This window comes from Azolla caroliniana, unplaced genomic scaffold (assembly GCF_043228905.1).
Source record: "Azolla caroliniana isolate FFs.n. ecotype wild unplaced genomic scaffold, voAzoCaro1.0.p SCAF_327, whole genome shotgun sequence".
In the NCBI taxonomy this organism is placed as follows: domain Eukaryota; kingdom Viridiplantae; phylum Streptophyta; class Polypodiopsida; order Salviniales; family Salviniaceae; genus Azolla; species Azolla caroliniana.
Window position 1 is genome coordinate 1 of NW_028230762.1, and position 24,896 is coordinate 24,896.

Sequence of the window (24,896 nt, forward strand, 5' to 3'; positions counted from 1 at the left end):
TTGAAGCAGCATTAGATTCACCTCTTGGGACTGGTCCTCAAGCACCTGCGAAAAAACCATTGGTGGTGGTCATCAGTGGACCGAGCGGAGTTGGTAAAGATGCAGTTATCAATGTAAGCCATTATTAATTTCTTACAACTTTGAAATAATTTTGCATACATTTGAGATGCAAATTTAGTTTGAGAAAGGAAATGGAATGTCATGTTAATTTTTCTAGAAGGTAAGGCAAAAATGCTGTCTGATATATGAGAGGAAGAGAGTGATGGCTCATGTATATCCATAGAGACTCCAAGCAGAGAGGAAGGAGATTCATTTTGTGGTGACAGCTACAACTCGAGCTAAACGACCTGGAGAAATCGATGGCAAGGACTACTTTTTCCTTTCAAAGGAGCAGTTTGAATCAATGATAAAGAATGAGGAGCTTCTAGAGTATGCAATTGTCTATGGGGATTTCAAGGGTATACCCAAGCAACAGGTTTAGATATATACTTTATTTCATTAAACTATACTTGATATATCCTCATGGACTTGCATGTAGTATTTTGTACCTTTTTATGCTGTGTTATCACAATGAAGAAACGCGACTTTACAGGTTCGGGATTGCCTTGCCAAAGGTTTCGATGTGGTGCTCCGGGTCGATGTTCAAGGAGCTGCGACCATTCGATCTATTATGGGAAAAAGCGCAGTTTTTATCTTTTTAGTTGCTGAGAGTGAAACAGCCCTTGTAAAGAGGCTTGTTGAGAGGAAAACTGAGACGAGGGAGAAGTTATTAGTTCGGATTGCCACTGCTAGAGAGGAACTTAAGAGAATGGAAGAATTTGACTATGTGGTCGTCAATGCAGATGGCCAGTTGGAAAAAACAGCATCATTAATTAGCCACATTATTGATGCTGAAAAAGCACGTGTACACCAAAAAGAGGTGGGATTATGAAGCTCTGAAGAAATCAGGAAGCCATATGTATGAAAAGGTGGAGCCTGCTTATGGATATGCGTAAGAGATAAGAGAGAGTGATCACTATGCGGTGAATTTTGACCAAAAATTTTCAAATCTCAGTTTCCATGAGGGCAATTGATTTAATTTAGTGTTAAAATTTATTGCATATTTTCTTTACATTTCTATTGTATTTTTCATTAGTTGAGTAGTATGGATTGCATCATATGTGCTAGGTTCAACCTGAATTTGGAATCTCAATTTCCATGAGGGCCATCAAGTTAATTTAGTGTTATGATCAGTTGCATATTTTGTTTTTCTATTGTATTTCTCATTAGTTAAAATATGCATCACAGCGTGTGCTCAAACTTCAACATGAAAACCATGATGTTCTCATTATTACTATTAGGTTGTTTTCAACAAGCAAAAAGAGGATGCTTCGCTAGTGTTATTAGCTATATCTCAAAAACGCAAAATATTAGCATAATGTTCAGTGCTGTGGATAGGATCATGGTTGAGATAGATTGATTAATCTATTCATGTCTTTGTGTGCATGTTCTTAACATAGTAATGGTGGTCTCATTAAGGAAAAGAGGATGCCTTGCTATTAGTTGGGAGGCCCAAAAAACAGGAAATCAGCATCATGCCACTACCTTCAATACAATGTCATAGTTGAGAATGTGCACATCTTTTGCCGTCTCTATGGGTATATGTCACACTTTGAATTTGTAAAATAAACTTGTGCACAAGATTTCCCCTAGGATATCTGAGCTCATTACTTGAACTCATGGACTTAAATCAAATATAATCTCTACATATTTCATTGAATCAGCCTTAAATTTCAGATCTAACTTACTTGAACTCATGGGTTTTCAAGCTTCATAATTCACAAATATTATGTATTGAAAAAATGTAATCTACACCTCATTGATTCAGTCTTAAATTAAAGACCTAAAGTCATCACAGTTTATACATCGTAGCGTGCAAACATTTGTGTACCAATTCCCTTGTGCTGGCCTTAACCAAAGACCTAAAGTCATCCTTGATTAGTGCACATCACACTGTCTATACATCGTACTGTGCAAACATTTGTTTGTACTGCTATCATAACAGCACCAGAAAATGTTTCAGAAGTACACAATTGAAGACAAAAACTAATTTCTTTACAGCAGAGAGATATGATATGGTGAATGTAGTTTCATACCTTATTGAGAACCTATTTGGAACAAACCATCAATGTGTTCCAAATGCAGCCAATCACCAGGTCTTTTAATTACATACCCCCTAATACAAGGGAAAAGCCATCAACAGCCCACGGTGATGAATAAAGAATTTGATCCGCCCAAAAATGTGTACTATGCAGCACATTGAGTTTCCTCCCCACATTTTTTCTTTTTCTATAACCCAAATACAACCCACAAAAATGAATAAAGGGCTTACCACCGCAATGGGTTTTAGCCATGGGGCCCATTTTACTAGTATTTCATTACACATAGCTCATGTATAAATCAAAACGTAGAATGCCACTGTATTTTTCATCCAACCAATTGGTAGTAAGATATTGTGGATATATATCTTCACCTAATGATCGATCAAGAAGCACTGAAAATAATATACATTTCTCCTTGGATGTGATCATCGAGGCAACTCATCAATGGTGCTGCTTGGTCTTTTTAGGAAGTCTCACATGCAACATCCAACAGAGGCTAGGCTAAGCTGGTTTACTGGATTTGGTAGTCATATTCTGATATGTTGGAGATGCACAAGAAAGACTTTGAAAACCTAAGCGGAGGTTTCCACTCAAAAATGGCGCAAAAGCAGGAATTTCGATATAAAATAGTCATCATTAGTTGTGTTGTCATCCTTTTAACTTCGCTCTCAAACTGGATCCAAGCAATACTCAAGAGAGGTTAGGACCTGGAAATGTTAGGCTTGCTTCCACAATGGTCACAGATCCTGAGAATTCAGTATCACTCCCACTGGGGCTATCCGAACTGTCTGAAACCCACCAGCTCGAAGGATACCTTTGTTGCAAAAAGTGTTTCAATGTTTTTGAATCCACTACCTCGTCTCGGATGTCATTCATTGGTTGATTCCACGTAGGTCCTGTTGCTTTTCTTTCTTTCGGTACAAGCTTCTCCAGAAGTTTATGAACTTCAGCCCCTTTTCTTTTATCGGCACACATAACTGCTAAGCAATCAGCAGCACGTTGCTGTAAATTCGCATCCATACTCTTATCGATGAGCATTGCGAGCTTCGGGATGATATCCAAACGCAATGCTACCTCAACAGCACTACTGCTGAGACGACCTAATCGTAACATGAGCATCAAACTGCATAGCCGAGGATCAGTTCCCGTGAAACCAGCCACTGAAGTAGGTACATTCAGATCAAGAAGAAATCCCAATGTCTGCATCAATTCTTCTGAGCTCATACAATCTGCAATGTCGGAATGAGTAGCAATACAATGGAAAAGAAGGATTGCCACTTGAGTAAGACCTCGCCGCTCTCTGCTACTCCCACCACTAATGAAATTAAACACGGGAAAGAAGATGTCGAAATTTGAGTGGCGCAAGAGCAATGGCGGACGAAGCTTGAAAAGCAATAGCAAAGACAATAGCAATCTCCTCCTGTCATCAAAATCAAGCTCTTGGGAATCCTTTTTGCGGGGCAGTGCTCCCAACACTATGGCTTTGCGTATTTCCCTAAGGAATCGCTCCTCAAGAGCAATCCCGAAGTCAAACTCTGGATTTCGTAGAAATTGGTCAATGAAGAAGCCACCTAGGTAAAGCTCTGGGGAGTAGTCAACATCTCCAGTATTCTTATACAAGGGCCTAGTGTCATTCTCTAGAACTGTAGCCAATGTCCATCTCAGGAACACCGGTTGTCCTCGAGTCATTGACCATGAAGGAAGAGCTGAGAGTCCCTGATTCAAAAAGCTATCCCGTAATTTCAGCATTTCTGCTTCTAACCTTGATTTGAGATGCCATCGGCTATCTTCATCCCATACTAATCGTGGAGACCAATGCCGCCTTTCGTAAAGATCACAAGCTTTGGAAGGTTCTCGTGCAAGCATTGTCAAAAAGTCGATAGGAAACAGTAAAACCAGTGTTCTTAAACCTATGGGATCAACATTATCGTCCATACCTTTTTCAATAATTTCCAAAAGCTCATACATATCTGTAGCCCCTACAATACCTTCATTAGAAGATGCATGTCGATTGGTGACGGAGGATGTGTTTAGATGATTACTCTTGGCAATTGATCCAGTTCCCCAGAAGCTCAGGTCCTTAACAAGCTTGGTTCTCCGGCTTATACCACACCCAGCAAGCAAAACTTGACCTAGTATTTGAGCAGCCAGTAGTTGCCCAGCCTTTGTGATCTTCATTTGTTCCATATCCTCGTTTTGAGAGACTTCCTCATCAGATAGACTTGGTGGATTTAGCTTTGCAAAGATGGCCAAAACAGGAAGTAGTAACCCATCTTTTGAGAAGAAATTTGTTGCTTGTATGGTTGCAGAAATATTCTCTGCTAAAAGAAGAACAGCTTCTAGAGTAGACATTAACACTTGATCATTTCGATATCTAGAATCTCTTGCAGCCGATTGCCATAACTGAAGAGCTAAACATTGAATAAGCTCAGAACTGAATACCATGTCTCTCCCTATTTCAGAGATCGCTAAAGCTTTGACAATTGCCGCGAGTTCAATCTGAACAATTGGAAGGCTTCTCCCAGAAAGAACTATCCTTGAAAGAACAGAGTGTCTAAATTGTACAAGAAGATCATCTCTCCCTTCCTTCACTGCATGGTTGATGCATTCTCTTAATGCTGACAATGTGTATAGGCATTTTTCGAGCTCTCCAGATTTCTGTGCTGGGATTGTAATACTCTTAACAGTCTCTTCATATTCTGGTATCCCATCTCCGATCTGCTCAACCTCATCAGGAAGCTTCTCTTTTTGCTTAACTTCATCATCAGATATTTGCTCTTTCTGCTCAGGTTCATCAGATACTTGCTCATTCTGTTCAACTCCATCCTCATCAGGAAGCTTCTCTTTTTGCTTAACTTCATCATCAGATATTTGCTCTTTCTGCTCAGGTTCATCAGATACTTGCTCATTCTGTTCAACTTCATCGCCAGTTAGGTGTTCTTTCTGCTCAACTTCATTTTCAAATAGGTGATTCTGGTGAAATTCTTGGATATCTATTGTCTTTTCAATATCTCTGTCAGGATCATAAGATTCGGCAATGTCTGAAACCCCTTCAGCTTGAGTAACAAACAGATTAACTATATTTAACTGAAGGTAATCTTGCATGACATCCATGAAAGCATGACCAGGAGGCAAAACAAACCCTTCCCAAGATGTACTGCTTAGACCACGGACAAATAGACCTGCTGCAAGAAATTCTTCATTTAGGCATTCATAATTAAACCTATCTAACCACTCTGTCTCATTATCAATCATTATATCTTCTTTAAGAAGAACACTATTGTGGTAACTCAATCTATCCTCAATAGATTGCAGAAGTTCAACTCTCATATCATATGTCCATATTCCTTCTGGGTGCATGAACTCAGAGCAAACAGCTGAGATGAATTTCTCCGGACCCTCTGCTTGTAGCAAACATGCTAGAAGAGGCACAGGCATGAGTCTTGACATGACTCCATAAATGGATCTCCTTTGCTTTTCCTGCAATGATCTGTTTATCTTGATTAAACTTCTTACTAATGATGCAAGGACATCTGCCGAACTATAGAACAATGCAGATTTTGAGTCGTGAGCTTTCAAGGTTATGTCTGCTGATGGTATGGCTAATAATAGCAACAGCAAGTACCACCCCTAGGTAGGAATACACATATACTTATCAGTTATAAGAAAAAAACAATGCTGAGAAAGAAAAAAAAACACTACCATAGATGCCCTATACATGCAATTCACCTGTTTAAGGACTCTATCACAGTACATTTCATCCTCTGCAAAGTGTTTGAGACAAGTTAGAGCAGCAAAAGAAGCTGGGCTTGGGCCCCGTGGTGGCCTAGCTATAGCATCAGCTGCTGCTGAGTTGAGAATAAACCAAAGCCCTTTCCGCCACCTCATATCTTTCCATAACAGTTCTTTCCCACTTCTGTAAACCAAGAGCAGTGGAAGAATTGTAAATACATGCTAATCAGATCATCATTTTTAAGTCCAGGAAAAGTAGCTATACCTTGAGGATGCAATCGTGTCCAACAAAAGCAGACAACTACCAAGGGCAGTTTCAAACTTAGAATTATTGTCAGGAACATTCTCATTGGTTTCCGCATTTGTCCCAAGAGAAAGCACACTTAATGCAAAATTTAATGAGGCTTGGGCCACATCGAATTCCCTGAAGCAACAAAGGGTTTAAAACACATTTATTTGAAATGAACAAACTAAAATTGAAAGGTGCAAACGCACATACAATGTGTGTTCATGGAACACACTAGGGAATAATAATAGTATATCTTCTTCTACATCTCCAATACATTGTAGAAATACCAGACTTCAACAAAAAAGAGATAGGGTATAGCACATACTCTCAGTGGGATGTAAGTTCTTTCAGTCTCTGTGTTGGTGTTTGCTTAGAGCCTGAGCTAATATCTATTTAAATCCTGCGTTAATATGTGCTTAATCTCCACATTAATCTCTATTAAGTCTACGTTAATCTCTGTAGAATCCCTGTGTTATTCTTTGCCTAATCCCTGCATTAATGTCTGCTGCGTCCTGTGTTGACCTTTGTACTAATTTCTGCCAATCTTTGGGTTCATCTCTGTACTAATCTCTGCCTTTCTAGGCTAATTCTCTAAGAGCAAACAGGTTACCCAAAATGGAAGTCTTGTTCATCGGAGATGAGGGAAATGATGATAACTTATGCCAACCGATTAGTGGCGAGGTTAACCGCATGAGATATAATATAGAAACTCTCTTGAAATAATTATGCCATGTTAGCAGAAAAAGTAGTGGTACATGCTATGAAGAGGTTTCTATTTTTATTCAACAAGAGAGCTCTTGAAAGCTATTAAATGAGGAAGAGAGCACATTGTCAGGTTCAGAGGTTTTGTGAGACAAACAACTGGGCATTGGAAACAAAACGAACGTCGCAAGGTAGTGAATCACAGGGGCACATGGGAGGCTTACCACCTATCTCAAGAAACTGAACACAAAGGAGCCTGACAAAACCGTGAATCCCGTGCAAGAAACCTTTGTGACGGCCATACGAGAAACTCACTAATCCACCACTTCTATTGGAACCACCATTGCACTAAATGGTTCATCTCTTGCCATTATGGGACTGCAGTAGCACTAAACGGTTCATCTCGTGACACTACAGAACAGCCTAATTACAAAATCCAAGCTAGGGGTAATTGTTCCCACATGTCTAGCTCAACATGAGAGAACTTACGTTCTTAGGTGAGCTCTTGTGGTGAGCCATTGTGTGAACAGCCAACACAAGGAACGCAGTGAGTTCTATCGTGGTCAGGTCATTATGATAGGTGTCTTGTCGCGGTTGGGTCACCACAATAGAACTCGGAGAGCTCTATCATGTAGAGTTCTTGCACAATGCTTGAGCTAGGCATGGTGAACAATTCTATTTTGAGCAATGCTGCTACTTGGCACAAGAAAGACCATGCATGGAAAAGTGGTAGCAGAAATTGGCGTGAAGCAACAAGATCAAGATATGAGCAACATAACAGACTACGACAAACCCTTTCTCGCCCTTGAGGATTCGTGATATACAATGGTCTGTGACAATGGCCAAGATATCAGATACTTTTAACATGTTGGAACCCCAAGGGAGATGCAAACAACAAGCTCAAGATATGAGTGAAATAACATAATATGGCAAACCCTTTCACCCGTGATGATTTGTGATATATAATGGTCATGACAATGGCAAAGATATCAGATGCTTGTTGGAACCCCAAGGGAGCTGCAAACATGGTCGATTACTTATGGAATCTCCATCCCTTCTACCCAAGATAACAGATGTCCCTCTCTCTAGTAGAGATCTATTGGCTTGGCAGACGATACTACATATCTATGCGTTAAGCTGAAGGATGGATGCCAAAAGAATGTATATGCTAAGAACAGGAGCAGGAAAGCTAAATATCAATGTACTTGAGATGCAATTGATGTGTATAGTTGTAGGGTATACAATAGCATGCTTGGAGCTGTTCTAGCTAGAACTCAAGAAACATAAGGAGATGTTGAAGGACAATAACACAACCACACAAGCTCTTCAACAGAATGTCGACAATCACAACTTTCTTAGCCCGTTACTTCTGCTAAGCTACAAGTCAATTAAGGGCTATACAAGTAGCATCTTGACCAGAACATTATAAGTGGGTTACAATAGATCAAGCAATAGCAATTTATTGGAAAATAGGCCCTGGCCTTGTGGACCATGATCTCACCAAGCCTGTCACCTAGAAATAAAGACCATTATCTCCTGCCATCTCAGGTGCTTCCCTCACTTCAGAGATCCCTCTATTCTGGATCAAGTTATGCAAGAGTTTTTCGAAGACAAATTACAATCCCTCTTACTTGAGAATCTTACATGTGTACACAAGGATATTCTTTCGTTTCTTCTATTTTTAATTAGCTACATTTATTTTGGTTTGTTGCTCTCAAAGACGAGACAACATTTTAAGATGTAATCTCGTGTTTGATATTATAGGCCATTTTGGTCTCTTAAAAGGTATTAATACCTCTCTCTCTCTCTCTCACACACACACACAGTCACACCTGCACTTTCAATTGTGCGAAAACACTCTTGATCGTCGAGAATAGCAGCTCATCACATGTATTATGTGAAAACATTATTTTTGGTCATCATAGGTCAAATTTGACCTCTGAAGTTGATAATAAAATTTCTTTCTCTCTCTCTCTCTCTCACATGCACACATATCGTACATAATCTATTTCATTGCATATATCTCTACTTCTTTACAACCATAACAGCTTGAAATTGGACCAGGACATAAAAGATAATGAGAAAAAGAACCATTAAAACTGTATGCAATACCTTGTAGTGGCCTTGCAACAACGTCTGAGTATGGTAATGGTTTGTGTCAGAACATCAATTATCTCAGCTGGGGATTCATCTGTTTGCGCCAAACACACCCGCAATGCAGGAGCAGCGAGAGTGATAACCACGGATTCTACGTCATTTGACAATACAAGCTGAGGGAAACGTTGAACCAAATAAGACTGTACACAAAAGCAAAACTTCCTGTCAACAAAACTGGTAACACCTCTAGATGAAATAGACAGAAATCTTCTAAAAAGCCACCAGTGCACGCAAAAGGAGGTGAATATGCGGAAGATTCGTTCTCCAAATTGCAGTTGATGACGTCAAAGAATCTGAAGTCATTAAATCTACCGCACATTTCCTAAGGTCCTGCAGGAGCAATAAACATTCTGAAGTCATATGCAATCAATGCACGATCGCAAATACACAGATATAGACATTTCTTTCTTTCTGCCCCTTTTAATATGTCAGTCTCTCATAGTTGTTTGTATGTCTTGTCAAACGTATATTACTTATGAGCAACAGAATCAGAAATATGAGTATGTGGACAAACCAACATAAGACTGCTCAAAAATTGAAGTGGATCATTGATTTGGTAGTTTGGAAAGCGGTCTGAGTCAAGGAGGTTCTCCAAATAGAAAGGAGCTGAGAACACAGATTCTGAAAAAATGGAAAAAAGAAAAACATTAGATAGAAAAACTCGGTGAAGATTAGCATTTTAATTGGATGATTTACAGCATACATATATTATGAACAACTGGTTTTAGACAGCTATTAATTCACCTGAAAGTTCAGGATACATAAGGGGAGCTTTGGGAATATGAATATAGAGTGCAAGAGGGTCAGAAGCTCTGAATTTCACATAAGGCTCCAATTCAGCTTTTAAGTGGTCCAACAATCGTTCCCTCATTTCTGCGCTCCAAATCACCTCCGGACTTCCTTGTTCTGAGTTCAAAATTGTGGTAAATGTGTCCGAATCCTGTCAAAACCCCTTTGTATGCATAAGCCTGGGGTCCTCAATGTTTTTCTAGATTCTTAAACATATGGAGTTCCGTTACACAGTACCTCTGACATTAGTCTTAAGATAACTCCATCTGGTAGAAAGAGCTGAAGGATGCTAGCATGCCACGGGAATTGCTCCTCAGCTTGCAAGTAATGTGGTCCGTTGAACACAGACTCTGGATCCTGTCAAATGCCTCCAATAAGTCTTTGGAACTTGGACAAGATCTATGAAGCCAAATACTATGGAATGTACATAAACATATGAAAAGCATAATGCAGGCCTTTAGATAACAAATCATAAAATATCATGGATGCAAGTGCAAATATGATTGCCTATCACCTGTAACAAATGAGATTGCCGAATGAAACCCACAATAGAGGACTTGTCAGCATCAGTCAGGTCCCCGGCTAGAAGCTTCCAAAGCAAGATTTCAAAAGCTCCAAGCTTATACAAGCGATTCATGGCATCGCTATTCACCTTCACAATGTATGCAAGTATGTCTAGAATCCTGAAATAGAAAGAAAAGAAAGGTAAGTGAATTTTTGTGTTTGATGTGTGACAGACAATTTTCGTATTTGAAAATTTGCAAGAGTAATATTAATCAAACATTTTTTCTGTATTGGTGATCTGTAAAATATTATCTTTCCTCAATCCTTCAAAAATGTGATGGATCAGGTCCAAAATATCACTTGGTAGGAAGATGGCCCACTATAAGACACTTTTTACACACATCAGAGGATGGATTTATCATAAAGTCATCTTATATGGGCAAATCTATCCTATGCGCTGCGCAGTGTGGTAGGGCAGCTGTGAACTTCCTCACACCAGTTAGACATAAAGGTAGCCAGATATGCACAAATACCTTTAGAAAAACGAATTTGTAAATCGTGTCATCTAGGAGTGGAATCTTATGAAAGTATGTTTGTCATTGTGCAGTATTTTATGAAATAAGAGGGAGATACCATTGTCTCTTTAACCAATGCTTTGGTCCACTATGAGGACCAACAGGGCCTGGGCTTTTCGTGCTAGAACTCAAGAGACACATGAAGAAATTCTTGAGTACAACAATACAGCAACACAAGCCCATCAACAAAGAATAATCACAACTTTCTTTCGCCCCATCGCTCCTACTTGTGCTACAAGTCAATCAAGGGCTACACATTTCAACCAAGACATAACCAAGGGGTTACAATAGATCGGGCAATAGCAATTTCTCATGCACATAAGACCCGGCCCAATGATGATCTCACCACCCTTTTCATCAACAGATAAAAACCATTATCACCACCATTGCAGGTGCTTCTCTCACTTCGAAGACCTCTCCATTCTGGATCAAGCAATGCAAGAGATCTTTTGAAGACAAAAATTACATATCTGACTTGAGAATCTTACATGTACCGATAACGAGATTCTTTAGTCTCTTTTATCTTCTTTACGTTTTTACTTAGTAACATTTTAATTATTTGACTTGTTGTTCTCAAAGACAAGACGAAACTTGAGATGTAATCTCTTGTTTGGTCTTACAGGCCATTTTGGCCTCTTAAAAGACATCAATATATTTTTCTTACTTTCTGGTTGTTTCCTTCTGTTTCACAAGTTTCTTTTACCTATCTTTTAGCTTATGTACTGATTTTTACCTAGGGTAAACAGGAAGAGTTCACATGACAAGTAATAGAAAATCATGCTATGGATGTAACAATTTCTCTTAATATTCAATGTGGATTGGTGAACATTGTATGTGATTCAATAATACATTCCTAGGGCCAACACACTGCAAATTCAAACAAGTTTTTTTTCTATCTAAGTTCATATACTAAGTTCCACAGCATTATGCTCTATCCTCCAAAGTTTGTGCATGGCTTGCAACTCCACAAAGCTAGGTTCTCCAATATCCTCCCATGGAAAGACTCAGTTTGTACTTTACCTATAGTCCGAGACATCTTCCAAGCCTTGAACACATGTACCTTTGACGTTTATTTGGATTATGTTGACACTTTGCATGAGAGGAAAATAATGAATGGGTAGAGTACCTTCCAAAAACTGAACCTTTTGCCCACAGGAGGATTTGCACAAGATGACAAAGTAATTCCTCCTTCGAAAGGTGGCTACATGCTGCAGGTGGTGGAAATTCTTCAATATTACTGTCTATGCCAGATAACCTGTTGTGAAATGTTCACCAAATTTCAATTTTTCTATATGAGTACAGCCATGAAAATTATCCAGATACATGTTCTCGTAGAAACAAAGGGTAGTGGTTGAATCAAAGAAAAATCGTTTCAAGTTTAGAGATATGGAATTAACCTCATTATAGCTTCTAAAAGATCTAATGCCAAACCAAGTTGAAGTTTCTCATGCACTGTTTCATGCTGCCAATGAACACCCTCTTTTGCATCTACACTCCCATCCTGCACAGCTTTATCAAGGACCTCATAAAACCTTCCAGAAGGAACTCGTACGCTTTTCATTTGACCATTGGCCTGCTTGACCAGAACTGTCTCATGAAAGTGAGAAAATTTTGACCTTTTTGCATTTTTTGTACTCCATCCATCAGACTCAAATGCATATTTGTCCCTACAGCACTGTAAATATGACAATTTGCATGAAATACAATTAAAGAAAGCTTAGCAAACTTAAAGAAAAGTCAATTAAGCACAAGCTAGAAACCTTGGATAAGGACAACACAATCAAAGGAACTAAAACCATTGCACCACCCGCTCTCAGGAAACGAAGAGCATTATCTTTGCCACCAATCTCCACAGTTGCAAGAAGGAAAACTACCAGCTTGAAGACAAAGACTTGATGTTCAGAATCAATAACTTCACGGAGCATTCCCACAATTATCTGTTAAGGTGAATTGGCATGTGGTGAGAAACATTGTTAACTGAATTGAAACTATCTGGAGGGTGATAACGACTTTGTAATACCTCTATTACATTCATTTTTTCTAGGAAACCTTGTATATCTTCTGCATGCCTTTCATAAATCCAAGTAAGTACATGTGCTGCCAGCCTCAGATCAACCTCCGGCAAGCTTATTTGACCAAATAATGGTGTGAAGCCTAAGACCATGGCCTGAAGCACAGCTTGGAATGTTGATAATGGATCTCTTAACTGCATTTACAGTTCACAGGTTACTGATATTTTGCTAAAATAAGTTTTCCAACTACCCAAAATGTCAAATAGGTACCTTCCAAAAGTCGATCCTTGGATCATTCTGAGCAGGATAATTATCTACAAGAAGTTCAAGATGGATACCATCAACAACAGAACCTGTCAAAATTATTGGAAAATTTTGGTTTTAGTACAACATTTGAACAATGAGCATTCAAGTACAAAAGCTTTAGAAAAAGCAATTTCCTCATACCTTCCCTTGCCATTGAGTAAGTAAGTTGAATCTCCGAGCTATTAACCAAAATGTCTTTATTATTCTCTGCTACAGCATTGAACGCTTCTATGTGATCTTCAAGAAACTAAAAAGAAGATGTTCTTGTAAGAGAACTAGTGCTTGCTTCAAAGCACATTTTGAGAAAATATTTATGTAGCATATACCTCCTTCAATTCCGTTCGTTTTGCATCATTCCATAACAGAATTGGTGTCTCAAAGTTTCCTTTCTTTAGGAGATCTAAAATTTCCATCCATGCTGTGAATCTACTTGAAGAGTTCTCCTACAACAAATAGTGAGAATATCAATTAAGTAACAATGTCTAGATATGTTTAGGAAGAACATAAAACTTTTCTTGATTGAAATACCTGTAAATTCAGTTGGTTGATTCTAGCATCATAGAAATGCATAATGCCCTGTAAACAGTTGGTTGTGTTTCAAGATAGATGGTGTTCAGTTTTACTATGATTTACTATGATCTTAAGTTGTGATCACTAAAATAAGATGAGAAAAATCTGATGTGCACACCTTTGGTAGCAGAGCTTCAAGAAGCTTCTTAGATGCCTTATTGCGTTCAATCATAAAAAAGACAAGGTTTCCACTTGTTGATCTTAATTCTTCATCAGTCCCAAAAACTGCATCCTTTAAGTGTATCAATATGACACCTCGATCTAAACAGAATTTCTGAAAATAACCACCAAAAAGAAATATATAAAATATAAATACATTGAGAAAGGTTTTTTTGTAACACTCTTTTTAAAGCACTATTACTTGTAATTGACTTGCTATTGGAGGAGAAGTTTGTGTTAGAAGAGCCTTCAAGAGAAGAGAATTGCTGAAAGTAAAAACACAAAGAAAGCATTAAGAAGAGCATTGCTGATTTCATGATTATAAATATTAAACAGTTATGGCAAAGAAAACATTAAAAAGATAGTTGCTGATTTCATGATTATAAATATTAGAAAGTTATGGCAAAGAAAGCATCAAAAAGCTAGTTGCTGATTTCATGATTATAATTATTGAAAAGTTATGACTGTTAAAATAGTCTCTTTTTCAATATATTGATGAAGCATGCACGCACCTACGATAGACTACAAAATTTGGTGATCTACAGAGTCGACAAAATACTCCTGCGGCTCCTATAGCACTGTTCTCAAAGATCTGCCAAACATTCACACATGTACAAAAATTAGCAAAGTCTTGTTTTATACATTGCATGCTCGTTTAGAGAAAGAGCCAAACCTTTGGCCACCCACGTTCATTATCTATTTCTTGTGGTAATGAGGTTGCAAGAGTAAGGAAAGTTTGCAAAACCCCATACAACTGCAAGAAAGAACTTAAAAACCAGTAAAAATATGCTTTTAACTGTAATGAAACCTACGTTCTGACATCAAAGAGTGTAAAAATAGAACCTGCAAAGCATTATCATTTGCAAGCGCAAATATGTGTAAAGAGGAAAAAAGCTGCTGTACGTTATCAACACTCATAACGGCTCCTTTATTTGCAAGCTCCAGCTGCATCCCAAGAAAAAAAAAGTTTAAGACGCTTTTTATCTATTTATCTTAGTAGTCTCAGTGCAATCTGTGCTATATAGACTAAACAATTGATGTACCTTGGAAAGAAGGGCCACATCACTAATTGGTCCATCTGATGGAAGTTTTATTGCTGCGCGGATGGCAACGGTAGCAGCATAACTTAATACAGGATTTCTGAATTGCAAACACTAAAAAGAAAAACTATGCAAATCATTTCACATTTATTTTTTCATATTGGTGTAAAGAACACCTCTCTCTCTCTCTCTCTCTCTCTCTCTCTCTCTCTCTCTCTCTCTCTCTCTCTCTCTCTCTCTCTCTCTCTCTCTCACACACACACACACACATGCTAGAGATCTTTCGAAGACAAAAGTTGTAATATATCTAACTTGAGAATCTCACATGTGCCGAAAACCAGATTCCCTGGTCTCTTTTTATCTTATTTACTTTTATATTTACTGAGTAATATTTATTCTATTTTGATTTGTTGTCCTCAAAGATGCGACAACACTTAAGGTGCAATCTCTTGTTTGGTCTTATAGGCCATTTTGGTCTCTCTTAAAAGACATTAATATTTCTTTCTTTCTGTCAATTTTGCCAAAGTAGTGGACTAACTGTAATTGTGGATAAAACAAAAAATTATGGTAATGCAAACCATCCAACCTCACCAATACCCTATGCTTACATATAAGGGAGAACATGTACAATTTGTACAAAGCTTTGAGTATCTTGGCATCGATGTACCTGGCACGAATAAATGGAGTGTATGCTTTGAGTCTAGACTTCAAGTTAGTTGGAAAAGTTATTATATGTTGGAAAATAAGTGTAACCAAAGTGATACTCATGGATGGGAATTGAAACTACTGTTATTTAATGCCATGGTAACACAAGTTTTGCTTTATGGAGTGGAAGTGAGGGGAGGCACTATCCTCTTAATGCATGGAATGAGATTGAGAAGATTCAAAAGATGTTTTTAAGGAGACAATTGGGAATAAAATCCACCACCTCCTATCAAGTTATGCTCTTGGAAACGGATGTTTGACCTATAGAGATATTGGCGCTTCAAAGAGTATATAGATATATTTAAAAAGTCAAGAATATGCCAGAACATAGATTACCACATCTTGCTCGTAACGTTGGATGTAAACCACTAAAGAATCACAAGAGTAAAATTCTCTCATCCGATTGGGTAGTCGACATCAAAAAATGGTTCAAAAGATGGGACATGGAAGATCTCCTAGAGCTTTTAAGCGATGCTATGAAATATGTAATTATTGAAGAAAGATTAATGGACCCACTAATGAAGAAGTGGAAAGATGCTAAAAGGACAAAATTAGAATATTACATTGCAAACATCAATCCCGAATGTTGGGTTCTATATAAGGCAAGAAGGTCCATGGATCATACTCAACCTTAACTCATTACTAGCATGAGTATTAAATCTCGTAGAGCCCTAACACTCCTTCGCACTCGATCACACAAGCTATGTATTGAAGTTGCATTATGGAATCAAAATCAACCAAATATAAAGACATGTAAGGTATGCAAGGAAGGGCTAGTAGAGGATGAATATCGCTTGCTTTTTACATGCTCTGTATATAATGCAATTCATGAAAGCTATGATGATATATTAAGAGGGAGCGATGACTTGAGTATCATACTAAAGAGAACACCTAGAAGGTTGAGCTCATATGTGTATGCCTGATTCGCAAACCGAGAGTTGGTGCTTCAAAGTATGAATATCCCTTCTTAGGAAGGAGACACACATTAAGATCACTTTTGTATTTAGGTTCTATGGGTCAATATTGGCCTCTCTATGGATGCTGAAAAATATCTACCTATCTCTCACACACACTTTACATGTAAGTGTCTTAGATAAGAGCAAAATACTACGACATACTAGGACCCTCTCCCACCCTCTCCAAACTATTAGATACCGCAAATATAAAGACACTAGGTAGATATATCTTCGAGCTAAAACAACATAGACAGAATAAACTACAAAATGCTAACCATAACCTTTCTTGTATTAACCATCATGTAACTAATGAAATTTTTCAAGCACGAGAGGGGAAGATGAGCATGGATACACCTGCACCACTCAATCTCTCCCTCGCTGAAGCAGAAACCCAAAGAATAACCAAATGCCCTCCAATGTCAGGCCTCAAAGTCACTCGTTGTGTAGAAGCAATTAAGAAGATAAGGGAACGTGAGTTACACCGTTGAGAAGCTATGGTTGGGGTACCTTTTACATCAGGACTATGGGCCACACCCACATCGAAACCCTTTGACCTTGTGCTCCTTTTCAAGAGACTTGGATGGAAATGAAACTAGGCCTAGCACATAGCCATTTCCTTTATAGAAATGAACACCATAACACCTTTTGTGCAATACTAGAACTCTTTTATCTACTAGAACTCTTTTTTTATCTATACTTTTTTTTTCCGATGATTGGGTACACATCCCATTTTGTTGTAACCGATTGTCTCATGGGCCAAATTTGGTCTTAGAGAACATGTTTTTTTTACTAGAACTGTTTAGCTTAAGCTCTTTTTTCTTTTTTTCTTTTTTACTTTCGATGAAAGGGTAAATACCCCATTTTTGTTGTAAACCAATTGTCTCATGGGCCAATTTTGGTCTTAGAAGACACTAATATCTCTCTCTCTCTGGGGTACCTTCTACATTGGGACCACAGGGGGCCACATCCACATCGAAACCCTTTGACCTCCCGCTTCTTTTCGAGAGACTTGGATGGAAATGAAACTAGGCCTAGTATAAAGCCATTTCATTTTAGAACATGTTTGTTATTTTACTAGAACTATTTAGCTTAAGCTCTATTTATTATTTATTTATTTTTTTCACTTTCGATGAATGGGTAAATATCCCATTTTGTTGTAAACCAATTGTCTCATGAGCCAATTTTGGCCTTAGAAGACGTTTATTTCTTGCTAGAGCTCAAGAGACATCGGGAAAAGTTGTTGACGAATACAGCCACACAAGCTCATCCACAAAGAACAATCACAACTTTATTTAGCCCCATCACTCCTATTAATGCTACAAGTCAACCACGGGATACACAAATGGGCTCCAGTCCAGGACATACCAAAGGGGTTACAATTGATCGGGCAATAGCAATTTGCCGTGCACGTAGGCCCCGGCCCCATGGACCACGACCTCGACACCCTTGTCATCGACAATTAAAAGCCATTATCTCCCGCCATCGTAGGTGCTTCCCTCACTTCAGAGACATTTCCATTCTAGATTGACCACTGCTAGAGATCTTTCGAAGACAAAATCTACAATATACCTAACTTGAGAATCTCACATGTGCCAAAAACAAGATTCCCTCGTTTCTTTTCTTTTCATCTTATTTAATTTTATATTACTGTGTAATATTTATTTTATTTTGATTTGTTCTCAAAGACAAGACAACACTTAAGATGTAATCTCTTATTTGGTCTTATAGGCCATTTTGGCCTCTTAAAAGACGTTAATATTTCTTTCTTTCTTTCTCCATGCAAGGGAGTCGGCTGAACATGGAGACAATCATTGTTCGTATGCTGAAACACAAGCACGGTTTCATTCACATGACAAATATAAATGCTACACCATTCCAATACAGCTCGGATTGTTTCCATCTAAAATGACCAAAGTCGAAAAGAAAGTTGTGATCTGAACTAATTTCATTAAATTGGATAATAAAAGAACATTGATCAGTCCCATGGCATCTCTCGGTAGAAAGATGTCCCACTATAAGGTCTCTCTTCTTACACATGTATAGCACAACGAAATTATCATCAAACACTCTCATATGGAATAACATCTATCTCATACACTCTGACAGTATCTTCACATTAGGTATAGTTTTAGAAAGGCAGATATACACACAAATCTATGGAAGGACAGGTATGTCAATCATATTATCAGGTATTGGTAATTGGAGGAGTACTATGTTTGCCATTTTGCTGCTTTTTATGAAATAAGACAGAGATACCACTACCTCTTCAATTAGGGCTTTGACCCACTCAATAATGTAATGTAATACAACCACCAAAGCTTATCAACATAAGACCATCACAAATTTCTTTAGTTCCAACACTCATCCTACAAGTTAATCACAGGCTACACAAGTACTCATGCTACAAGGCAATCATGGGCATAGAGAGAAGTTGTCAATCACTCAAAAGGGGTTCCACTAGATCAGGCTATAGCAATTTATAGTGCACATAGGCCACGTCCATCTGGATCACGACCTTGTCACCTTTGTTATCAACCGATCAAAGACATTATCTCCAGGTTTTCTTCACTTCGGAGATCTTTCCATCTAGGATCAGTTCATGTTGGATATCTTTCGAAAATAGAAATTTCAGTTCATCTGAAGTTCTTAGCTAGCAAGATTCTCTGGTACCTTAGTCAGTTCTACTATATTAGCAATATTTATTTGGTTTGTTTTCAAAGATCAAACAGCATTTTAAGATGCAATCCTTTGTTCAGTTTGGACCTGCCATTTTGGCCTCTTAAAAGACATTAGTTTTTTCTTTCTTTTTCACTCTCTGATTTTTACTATTCCCGATCACATACAAACACACATTTGTTGTACACTTGATTTGTCTCACAGGACTATGTTGGTATTTCACAGACATTCAAAGTTGGTGTCTTTTCTTTCTTTTCTCTCTGTAACTGCACTATAGTTATTTCATTAAACCTTTGTTTTTACATTAATATTGTTCACGTGTAGCTTGAAGAGGATTATATTGATTTGGTACATCAATTTTTGGTCTCATATACCTTCAAGGCCTTCCATGGACAGAAATGTCTATGGAATGCACATGTATATGTATATCATTTATGGCCATTTTAGGTTAATGGCATGCTTTAACCAGTAAAAATATCTATTGATAATGGAATCCTATTGCTTATATTATATTCTCAGTTCTGGACTTCATGTGCAATAAATCCTGTACAATTATAAATGATAACAGAATACTATTGTTTCTATCATTGTCGCGGTATCTCTCATTCTCATTCTCCCTATGTTCTCCTGTCATAGTTTTAGCTTCTTCCTCTCACAGTCAATTTGATCCTGCTGCTATTACAGCTGGGAATTGACAGATGATAAGTTATTCGTAGTAGGAGGATACACACAACTTCTTTTTTCAGTGTGTTGATTGACATAAATCTTTACCGTGACTAATCAATTATTTCAGCAAGAAAGTGAAGTTCAAACCTGAATTAAAGCTGACGAAACCTCTTGCATATTCTTCACTGCCTCAAAACAAGGCCGAGATGCCAATAATCTTTGCAGCACCAAGCAACAACAAGTTGCAAGACGGATGTTCTCTGAATAAAGTAGAAAACAATTTCACCTTCGTATTCTTGAATAAGAGTAAACATAAAACAAATACATTTTTGGACATGATTTATCATACCTCCAGAGTTCTTCAAAACATCAGCAACCTTTTTTAGTACCCTAGGGTCTGTACATTGAGATTCGCCAACCTGAGATATCAATGGAAGAATTCTTTCCCTCATTATGTGAATTGTACATTTATGTGTTAAAGAGTTTTGTACATGATATATAACCTTGAATGAACCTTACATTTATGTTACATGCGTACTCCTTTAAGACATCATGTAAATCATCAACATCGCTTACATCTGTTGCAGCTAAAAGTTGGCTACAATAATACTGCTCACACTCATTCTATAAAATCAATAACAAATTAGTAAATGTTTATATATAACTGAATCCTTGTTACCTTAAAATCCAGTTTGTGAATCAACTACCTGATAAAACGGATGCGGCCTCTCTGGAAACATGTGTGGTAAGAATGGCTCCAAGTGAATATTAAAGCTAGATAGACTTAGTGATTCCATTACATCAGCCATACTTGCAAGAAAGTCATCCCTTGCTTGAATAAAATATTGAGCAGGCCTCCATGACTTAAATTCGATGATAACTTCTTTTGAGCCTCCATCCTTCACCACTATCCCTGCAATGTCTTTCAGACTGAAGCAACAAAAGTCAAAATGTATTTGGTAAAGGATCCTGATGCTTTGGTATGAAAACACTGCGAACCTGTATAAAGCAGTGACCTCATCATCTCCAGATTTCTCTATCAAATGTTCCTTGCTTATTGACACAATCCGAATCCTCTCTTCTTTCAAGTTATCTACATTTTTTATAGCTTGGAAACTGTACAACACGAGACTCCCTCCCTGGCATTACACAATATTTCAAGCCTTTTTTTAAATATTCCTTCCTTCATGAATATAGATAGTGTCACGAGGCAACAAATAGAAAGAGTGCAAACATCATGGATTTAAAATACAGTCTTCGAAATGCAGTCATTCATTCATAACTTGAAAGTCAACAGATGTAAAACAAAGAAATGCCATAAGAACTCAAAAGACAATGTACCATCTTCGCCACATATAAAGACAGGATGAAGTCTTTGTGCCAAAGAAGAGCAGGAGCACATTGGATTTTCTTTATAAGCACATTGAAAGTTTCATGCAAACAAAATGATGATATACACTTACTGTCTTCCGATCAAATGCTGAAATATTGTCAACCATTGTCGATGATGTTATTTTGAAAATATCTACATTTTTGTTCAAATGTCTCTGGAACAAACAAAGTAGAATCCATTTAAATGGGAATAGAAAAACCTTGTTGATACTCTTATGCTACATTCAAACTTATGTAGGGATAGCAAAAACAATGGGCAAACTTAGACCAAACGGTTAGCTTTGAGTTCACTCACTTTCATATTTTGTTGTAGGGATAGCAGAAACTGAGAGATGTCCTTCAAGGATAGCCGCAATATCCTGGATTTGAAATACAGGAGCAAAACATGTTCATCATCACTGAGAACCTCCACCTTCAAAATGTCGACAAAATTCATTCTCTTTGACTGATGTATCTGCAAAAAATGGCACAAACAAGAGTTTTTCATAGAAGCTATTAAGAAAATTAATTTATTGGAGGAATTCCAAAATGTTCCTTATTTCCTATTGATTTCCCCAAATACCCTAAATCTCCAGTATTTGCCTATAATCAATCCAAAAAATAAGGAAGGGGACAAATTGATCATATATATAATTTTCTCAAGAGGGGAAGCTGACAAGGGGCATTGGAAACAAAAGAAAACTTCAAAGGATATTTCCCAGAGGTTTTATCTTTTATTTTTTGTTATTCAACATCAGATTCTGACTTTTTAGGGCACAGAATTTTTTAATGGGAAATAATTAAGAATGCCAAAAAGATTACATGGCGGTGTTCCTGCCGTACTCCTGTGCTTATCATCTTCACAATTGAAGCAGAACGCACTCTCAACACTGTATCTACCAATCCGCCTCGTTGGTGACTGTGCTTTTTCAGAGGAAAATCAACACCTATACAAGACATGTAAACTTCAGGTCATCTCATCTTGCCGAATCTTCATTCGAGCTCAAAAGACATCTTGCAAAAAAAATCATGCTTAGGATGTTTCAAAATTGAGGCACTTAGGTTATTCAGGGATTTTGTGCAACTGTGTGTGTCTTTGTTTCTAATTTATTGAAAACTTATAGATTAGCCCATATGTGGTAGCTATATCTGTTCTCTTTTTCAGTAAAACGAAAATGAAATGATATTCATGATTGCATCCAATCCTCTTTAATTTCATCAACTTTCAGAAATAGCATTCTGAATTACATTCATCTCTGCAAAGAATTGATATCCACTATTTGCATGTCGATTTGTCATCATCCTATGGAGCAATGTTCCCATAACATAAGAATTAACACTCACATTTGCATATTAATTTATCATCATCATCCTATGCAAAAATAAATGCTGTAACAGAAGTTTTATCTGTACTTCAATGAAGATAAACCGTCCTGTACTCTTGTTACTGACATAACTAGAATGTGTTGCATCACATATTTATACAAACACACAAGAATAACAGAAAGGAAAACATATTTGGGTCAAAGTAGTAAATCTCAGTGACATACCAGAACTATCGACATCATCAAGTTTGTTGAGGATAGCAGTTAGAAGGGCTGATCTTGAATCGCACAAAAACTTGAGGGTTTCAGTTCTCCCATTGATGTGGACGACATCGAATTTGAACTCGAGATCATCATCTAGAGATGGCAATACATTAGACATCCACTCAAACTGATACTCAATGTAAGAGGAGGATGGGTTAGCAATTGAAGAGATCGAGATCCCATCCTCTAGAATCCTAAGAATTCTCGTAACTCCCTTTGATAAGCGCCCCCCACCTCCAAGGCCTGACGGCCTAACAAGGAAGACTTGATAATCCATTGCACTTGTTACCAACAAATAACACCTAATATCACTTGTTTCTCATGTACGATTTTGGTCTGGGTTGCTTGTTGGTGTTTCCCATAGACTTGGAAAATATCTTCAAATTGGCCCCAATTCAGAATACCCTCTCGGTTTTTTCTTTATGAGAAAATTTGTGTTTGTCAAGACTCTGAGAGAGGAAGATATTTGATCACTTCAAAAGATCCTCCGGTTTATGTGCTATTTTTATTTGTTGGCAAAAACAAAGATTTTCTTGTAGATACTGAGAGATCTCAAACTCGATTCAACATCCTCTGTTTCATTTGCTATTTGATAAGAATGATGATGATGGAAAGATATTGAGCATTAACCTTGAGAAGTAGATCTAATGCAACCAAATTTATTGAAAGCGGTATAAAATCTTGTTGATATAATATATATGTATATGTATGTTGCTATTGTTATGCAACAGGTTATGAGGAATCAAAAACAGAGGGGATTGCGAGAGGAAAAGGGAACCCAATTTCATAAAATGGATCAAACGGGAGTTGAGGAAATCAAATCAAAAAGGAAAGAAGAAGAAGAAGAAAGTGTCAAAATATAATCTATAAAAAGGATAGATTTATATACATGGAAGTGTTTAGGACAGAGAAAATGTCAATGAAAGAAATCTTCAACTTGTGATTCGTGAAGAAGAAGAAATGGGAAGGAAAATTTATTTGTTTTCTGAAATCAATTTGTTCCTTTGTTTAATATCGCGTCTGTTTCACACGTGTGAACCTCTCTGCTCCAAAGTCAGTTCCACAGAAACCGATAATCCTAACCCCAGACCTCTCAACGATTATGGATTTTATTAGTCTTAGTAAATTAATATGTAGTAGTAGTAATAAACCAATTTGATTCTGAGAAGAAGAAGAAGAAGGCGCAAGACAGTAAAAAGCAAGCAGCCATCGCTGAGAGGGAGGGGATTTGACCTAAGACGAGAGAACAAGGAAATAAAATAAATAAAACCCTAACCCTAACCCTAATTATCTCTTCCCTCCCCCCGTCCCAAAGGTCTATCTGTCTGTGTATGTTAAGAATCAAATGATAGAGAGAGAAATGAGGCCTCAAAAATCGCTCCCATCTTCATTTATTTATTTATTTGATTCTTTTTTATTCAACAGCATTTACTCGAAATTTCTTCCTAAACATTGATTTAATAATAGCCCCCATTTTCTTTTTTCTTATTATTCTTCTCTTTTGTTTTTGTGTTCTGCTTTTTCTGCTTTCTGCTTTTTTGCTTTTTTGCTTTTTTGCTTTCTGTTTTTCTGCTTTTTGCCCCATGCTTATTGCTTCTTGCTTTTCTTTTCTTTTCTTTTATCTCATTTTTGAACACTAGTAATTTGCTGCATCCGTAGATTTTTTCTTATTTCTCTTCTTCGTTTTTTCGGGTGTTTTTTCCTTTCTTTTTCATTTTATGTTTAAAAATGAAGCCCCTTTTATTGTTTTTTTCTTTGATGCTTAAAAATATCTACATATTTCTCTTCTCTTAGTTCATTTTTTTGTAATGTTTAATTTAATCTCTCTCTTTTTTCTTATGCATTTGATGAAAATAAATAAATATATATATATATATATATATATATTATATATACATATAAAAGAAAAAAGAAAGGTAAAGAAAAAGAGAGGGGGGGTAAAAGCTTCTGTTTTTTC

General features: G+C 37.3%; 2 protein-coding genes across 2 annotated transcripts; one reads left to right on the forward strand and one right to left on the reverse strand.

Annotated features, from left to right (window-relative positions):
* Positions 1 to 6: 6 nt before the first annotated feature.
* LOC147848527 (guanylate kinase 2, chloroplastic/mitochondrial-like) lies at positions 7 to 1,048 on the forward strand. The gene is made up of 3 exons (XM_087338367.1): positions 7 to 113; positions 284 to 475; positions 593 to 1,048. Exons 2-3 carry the CDS (start codon positions 404 to 406, stop codon positions 929 to 931), a joined length of 411 nt encoding a protein of 136 aa, XP_087194493.1. The 5' UTR covers positions 7 to 113; positions 284 to 403; the 3' UTR covers positions 932 to 1,048.
* Positions 1,049 to 1,809: 761 nt separating this feature from the next.
* On the reverse strand, positions 1,810 to 23,871 carry LOC147848528 (uncharacterized). The gene is made up of 32 exons (XM_087338368.1): positions 22,901 to 23,871; positions 22,173 to 22,297; positions 21,667 to 21,825; positions 21,443 to 21,526; positions 20,979 to 21,118; positions 20,687 to 20,909; positions 20,499 to 20,603; positions 20,329 to 20,398; positions 20,127 to 20,239; positions 14,980 to 15,090; positions 14,780 to 14,881; positions 14,610 to 14,690; positions 14,449 to 14,528; positions 14,139 to 14,202; positions 13,896 to 14,051; positions 13,718 to 13,783; positions 13,534 to 13,650; positions 13,349 to 13,454; positions 13,172 to 13,254; positions 12,910 to 13,095; positions 12,650 to 12,826; positions 12,287 to 12,564; positions 12,016 to 12,144; positions 10,325 to 10,493; positions 10,048 to 10,167; positions 9,766 to 9,961; positions 9,536 to 9,642; positions 9,244 to 9,351; positions 8,977 to 9,161; positions 6,139 to 6,297; positions 5,871 to 6,057; positions 1,810 to 5,771 (listed from the first exon to the last, which is right to left on the reverse strand). The coding sequence occupies exons 1-32, from the start codon at positions 23,214 to 23,216 to the stop codon at positions 2,832 to 2,834; spliced, it is 7,242 nt and encodes a 2,413-aa protein (XP_087194494.1). The 5' UTR covers positions 23,217 to 23,871; the 3' UTR covers positions 1,810 to 2,831.
* Positions 23,872 to 24,896: the final 1,025 nt, after the last annotated feature.

Coding starts and splice junctions, on each gene's coding strand:
- LOC147848527 (XM_087338367.1), top strand. CDS start 404: ATGATAAAGAATGAGGAGCTTCTAGAGTATGCAATTGTCTATGGGGAT. Junction 476..592: donor AGGGTATACCCAAGCAACAG/GTTTAGATATAT, acceptor GCGACTTTACAG/GTTCGGGATTGCCTTGCCAA.
- LOC147848528 (XM_087338368.1), bottom strand. CDS start 23,216: ATGGATTATCAAGTCTTCCTTGTTAGGCCGTCAGGCCTTGGAGGTGGG. Junction 15,091..20,126: donor TTTCGTCAGCTTTAATTCAG/GTTTGAACTTCA, acceptor TTTTCTTTTTAG/TGTTTGCAATTCAGAAATCC. Junction 13,651..13,717: donor AGGTATTTCAATCAAGAAAA/GTTTTATGTTCT, acceptor TATTTGTTGTAG/GAGAACTCTTCAAGTAGATT.